This window comes from Egretta garzetta, unplaced genomic scaffold, assembly GCF_000687185.1.
Source record: "Egretta garzetta isolate BGI_Z169 unplaced genomic scaffold, ASM68718v1 scaffold59, whole genome shotgun sequence".
NCBI lineage: Eukaryota > Metazoa > Chordata > Aves > Pelecaniformes > Ardeidae > Egretta > Egretta garzetta.
Genome location: NW_009267230.1, coordinates 3,216,885 through 3,222,780, shown reverse-complemented (window position 1 = coordinate 3,222,780; position 5,896 = coordinate 3,216,885). Strand labels below are relative to the sequence as shown.

At 41.7% G+C, this 5,896-nt stretch overlaps 1 protein-coding gene across 1 annotated transcript in view; it reads left to right on the top strand.

Annotated features, from left to right (window-relative positions):
* The first annotated feature begins 897 nt into the window (after positions 1–897).
* The window catches only part of ADAMTS12 (ADAM metallopeptidase with thrombospondin type 1 motif 12), a 178,410-nt gene continuing 173,411 nt past the window's right edge, over positions 898–5,896 (top strand). Inside the window, exons 1-2 of the mRNA XM_035902749.1 lie at positions 898–1,008; positions 1,546–1,624. Coding sequence (XP_035758642.1) covers positions 898–1,008; positions 1,546–1,624 — 190 coding nt within the window. The remainder of the gene's footprint in view (positions 1,009–1,545; positions 1,625–5,896) is intronic.

Genomic DNA, 5,896 nt, shown 5'->3' with positions numbered 1-5,896 from the left:
TGCACCCTGCCCGGCGCTCGCTTCCCCACCGAGTTTGCAGCAGAATCAGAAAGCAACCGAAGGGAATAGCAGCCGAGGCTTCCCTTCTCCCGTTCCGCTTTTACGTGAATCAAAACAAGAGCGCATTTTGGAAAAGAAATACATTCCAACTATACCCAAATAAAGCGCTGTAAATAGGCCATCTGGGGGAGATGAAGGAAAGATTTAACAACTAAATTATTTCTCCGTAGTCTTTAAACTGATTTATCTTATCGAAATGCTTGCAAAGACGTTGTCACGTGTCTGCCGTTTGCTGCCAGCAGTCCACTCATCACTCCGGTTTATGTCGACGCTGACCCTGTGAAAGTATCAGCCAGAACATGGGACTGCTAAAGGGGAACAACAGTACTTAGGAAGTTTTATACGTTGTTCGTATCGCACATAACGAGGGTACAACTTACCGGAATTAGCAATGCAATGCTGGGGGAAGGCTTTCCTACTGGATTGCTTGGTACACTAAATACATTGGTACTAGAACGCAACAAAAAATACTGAAATAATGGGCCTTCAAAAGGCTGACTGCAGCAGGCCTGAAAAAGCAGAGTCCTGACATCTCTTCCCCACTTCCCGCAAATCATGATTTTTTCCAGGCTTCCATAGCTCTTAAGCACTGACTGGGGTTGCATTCAGCTGGCATGTTCAGTAGTAGGGCATTAAGGTGCATCCCTTAGCCTACTGAACGGCACCAGTTTCTCAAATTCTCTCACCCAAGGTAAGCCATCCTTGCGGTGAAACCTACCAACCCCATCAGCTCCATCAGTGCTGCACAGCTGACTGTAAAACCGGACAGGCAGGAGAGAAAGCCAAGGATCCTTCCCCACCAGTCGTGCAACAGCCATATGAACAAGCAAAGCGGCAATGCCAAGTTTTAATCAGGGCCGCACCACTGCAGAGGTTCTGCAGACGGTGCAGGAGGTGAACAGCACTGGCTGCCTTAGCGCTAGCGTCAGCAACTCACACAAAATGAAGGTTAGAAAAATATTTGAAATAAGCAAGTTCTTGTTCAGTTTTCCCCCCTCTACTTAGTCCTTCCACTACTAGCTCAAAAGGAAAAAAAATCATCTGTAATTGAGCCATGCAGAGACCATGACACGTTCACTTGGTAAATCGTTAGCAGGATAGACAGTGTAGAAGTGGATTTTTTCCAGACTGAATTCTGCCCCATTCTGATCACACTGCTACCTCCATGCCCTATTTGAAGCATTTCACTGGAAAAATTGCAGAAGCCGTGTCCTGCATGAAATAATTTCTTCTACCATTTCAATATTTCCCTGCTGGGCACATCTTGTTGATACAGTGTGGAGGATGAACAGTAATAACAATTAAGAAAGGGGAGGGGGAAGGAAATCATGTCTGAAGATATATTGCTTTTTTTGTTAGCCACCCGGAGAAAGCAGCAGCGTGTGAACCGAGGTACCTCATGGAAACACTGGTAGTGGATTTTGAACTCAGGGCTGCAAATGTGAAATGCTTGTCCAGGTTTTTTTCTCATATTCTGACCATCAGACAATTTCCTTTTCAGTCTTGGGTGGTTTGTCTTTTTCTTCCGTCATTCTTCACCTCACAGAAGAAGTTTTAGAGGCAGGTAAGGGAACTTGCTATACTTAGATGAATAATAGAGGAAATATTCACTGAATAATTTATTCGTCACACCATCAGAACATTTCCATAGCTGGAAAAATGTTAAAAAAGTCATCAGGTATTTTGAAAAATTGTTGCAGAATTCATCAGATACATTACCTAATGATTATTATTCTGGAAAATACTGTCTTCTGTTTGTTCCTTATTTAGTGCACCAGTGCTGCCAAAGGCTCGTTGCTAAAATGTAACTTTCTGTAACTTCTCTTTATCAAACTGTCAGTGTAATTGGCATTACTGACTCCATCTCTTTGAAAACCGTAATAAACTTGATGGGCATAGGCTTTAGGGAAGTGTCCTGGCAGTAAGGGGAAATGATGGCTGACTTGATTACTTTGAAAATATCCAACAGTCCCGCAGAGTTTTGTAAGAGGCTGTCGGGGGTTTATACAGTACTATGCTAAAATAATCCATGGGGCTAAAGTTGCTTGGTTTGCCTTCAGATAGCATCAATCTGTAAACTCGGGAAGCTTGCACTGCTCCAGACCACCAACAGAAACTGCCCATCGATTTCAACTACACTATACCAGAGATAAAAGTGTCCCTGCAAGTATTTCTCAAGTAGCCTTTAAAAATGTTTCAGATAAATATGCCAGATAAACATTTGCTGAAAACGATGATTTTCCTACCGTCTACCCTGAAGGATCCCTATCGTTTTCACTTCCTTTACAGACCTCGTACACAAATGAAGGATGGATGATGATTACAACAGTAACTGAGCCAGCTGTACGCTGTTCTGAAGTGTTTTGGCAAGGGAGGACGGGGTTCTGTTTTCCATACAAAAGCCATTTTTGTAGCTTAAAGCAGATTTTTAAAATATTGAATGTATCACTATTTTAAATACAGAAACACGGGACTATTTCTCCAGGCATTTTTGTAGCAGCAAAGGAATTTTTTTATCTTTTTCTATTCAATGTACTGAAGAAAAAAGCAGCAACAGTAAACCTCTCAAACAGATGCCATTAAAGAGAGTTATTAACATGTGTTTACTTAGATGGGCTTTATCTTGTTCTGAAATGCCACATCCTTGCCATAGAATTCCATTTAATGAATAATTTTTTTTATGGCATTTTTTTCTCATTAATTTTTTGGAGCAGGAGAAGGAAACAGGGAAAAAAGGACATCTCATATTTGTTTATTTTCGCATTTCTAGTTTCTGGAACCCACATTCTTCCCTTGGCTTTTTATGAGCTCAGGGCTACAGTCTCATGCTTTTGACTGTACTCAGACCATAACTGTTAACAGTTACATTTTTAACGGGATTTCACAGCTCTGCTTTCTCCATCATCACGGGAAGGTTTGGTGTGACTTTGTGTGTATCCACCACAGGAAGATTTTCAAGGGAATTCTTTTCTTAAAAGGGTAGAAAGAAATGTATACAGGTTTTAATTACAAAATCTCAGTCAGGTAACAGTCGTACCCAGAGGGAAGCATCATTGGCACACTTCATGGACCACAGATGCATTCTCCAGAAAGTATTATTTGAATACAGAGACAAATCTTAATTTGAAATATTACTTTAATCACGTTCATGTCCTCTCCACATCTGCTTTCTAGGTTGATTGTTGAGAACATATTTTCCTGGCACTAATTTTCATTAAAAGTTAATTTCAAAGTGGCCTGTTGCTCCAGAAATGTGCTTTTTTTTATATGGATAGTAAGACCAAATGAGCTTTTAAATTCGCATGGTCCAAGCACAAAATTACCATTTTGTGAATTAGTTCACCAATTACAAATAACAATCCATGCTTTGAACACTGATCAGGAATCTGAATGTCAGCATCCCCCAAAATGTAATAGAATCACTGACGACTTTAGAGCTTGCTTCGTTCTGTTACCTGAATCTGCCCACGGGCATATCGTAAGTGGAATGTCAGCAAATTTTTTTTTGCATGAGTAACTTATGAAATGCCCCAAATCTTTAAAGACTATAATTGAAGTGGAAGTTGAGAGATCCAACAGAGTTGTTGTTGATCCAATTAGCAATAGTTAGCTGTGTTAAAAAGTTGCATGTCTAAATGAGAAAGAGGGGATAAAAAAAAAAAAAAAGTACTCACGAACTTCCCCCTAAATCTGTCTCAGAAAAAAAATTAATCAATGGATGCACATTAATTACCCAGCAAACTCCACAGAGTCTTTGGGATTCAGAGTTTTTTCAGTTCATCTCTCTGTTAATACTCAGGACCTTCAGCATGGCCCACTACACCTGTGATTCATCTTCTTAACATTTCTAGCCCAAGCAAATTGTTAAGCTGCCTGTGTAGTTAATAGATAGTCAGGTCCAGGCACTGCTTCACCTTTGTTGTGCTTTAACCCCAGCCAGCAACTCGGCCCCACGCAGCCGCTCACTCACTCCCCTCTGATGGGATGGGGGACAGAATCAGAATAAAAGTGAGAAAACTCATGGGTTGAGATAGAAACAGTTTAACAGGCAAAACAAAAGCCATGCACACCAGCAAAGCAAAACAAGGAATTCACTCACTACTTCCCACGGGCAGGCAGGGGTTCAGCCATCCCCAGGAAAGCAGGGCTCCATCATGCGTACCGGTGACTTGGGAAGACAACACCAACACTCCAAATGTCCCCCCTTCCATCTTCTCCCAGCTTTATGTATGAGCATGACGTCATACGGTGTGGGCTATCCCTGGGGTCAGTTGGGATCAGCTGTCCCAGCTGTGCCCCCTCCCAACACCTTGTGCCCCCCCCCGCCTCCTCGATGGTGGGGTGGGGTGAGGAGCAGAAAAGGCCTTGGCTCTGTGTCAGCCCTGCTCAGCAGTAAGGAAAACATCCCTGGGTTATCAGCGCTGTTTCCAGCACAAATCCAAAACATGGCCCTGTACCAGCTACTATAAAGAAAATTAACTCTCCCCCAGCCAAAACCAGCACAGTCTTTTATGTGACAGAAAGGGATGTGTTACCTTCCAGAGTATATTCTCTCCCTACTGACTGGAAAAGCAGATAAGCAAGTGTGCATTAGATGCCTTTTAGTTCTTTAAACTTTGGGCAGGAGAATCTCATTCCCAGTGAAGCAAAATTTCCTGACTGACTTCAGCTGGGCTTTGTTTTGCAGCAGCTCCTCAAGGTCAAATCATACAATCTATGTTGCAGTTCCTCACTGCTCATAACCTCTGCTTTTCTGTCTCTCTGTACACATTTACACAAGCATATAAATTCCTATACACACATTTCTTTTACTTCTGGCCTGGAGGTCTACTTAAATTTAAAAGAACCCAGATATTGATTGTGCCTGGATTGTCAATGCAGGCTTGACTGTGTCTCCTGATCACGTATCTTGTTTTTTTCTGACCTCCTTTCAGTAACTGCACAGGCTGTTCTGTGTTGAGCTGCAGTTTCTGAACTGCAATAGCTTTGCTGCCACAACACCACAACTGATGTGGTGTTGTATTAATTTTCTTTTTATAATTGAGGTTGTGATGTCAAAAAAAAAAAAAATGCCCTTACATTCACAAAAGTCTCCAAAACCTCAGGTTATGTCTCTTTCAGAAAAGAACAGGAAACCACTAATCAATTCTTTACCATTAGATTTTCACAATTCTTTGTGAGTGGCCACATAGTTTAATATGTAGGTATCTTATTTTAATAGCCCACAAATGCTCTCCTAAATCAGGTCTGTACTGGGAAGACACAGTGCCATAAATTCTGTTCACTTAAATAGTGACACACCTCAGTGTGTCCTCGCAGCAGGGAAGTGCTTCCCACTTCTGCCACTGCTTCACATTTTAACTCTACGTGGCTGTGTCAGCCACCGCCACAGCATCCCCTCAAGCAGGAACCCTTCTGTCCCCCAGGGTATCTTCCGACACTACACCCAGTGAATCATTTCTTCTGTGTATGTGCACGCTGGCACAAAGCCCAGGGAATTATAGATGTTTCAGACCAGATTCCCACAGTTCTCCTCCTCCATTCTGCATGACTTTTGCATTTACAATTTTTGGTTGTTAAAAAAAGAAAAAAAAACAAATCAAAACAAAAGACTCACATTCCCACAAACCCTCCTGAGTTCCTAAAGCTTTTATTTCTCCATCATTTCCTGATTTTTTTTTTTTTTTTTCTCTCATATGATGCTGTCTGGAGAAGAGATAACCGGGAATAAGTAACAGGTTGAGGGAGTTAATCCAGAATGAGGAACTCTGTACTCTCAGGAAAGTGCAGAAGGAAAAACATCTCGTGCTTGTAACGGGAATTAACTTTTCCTGCT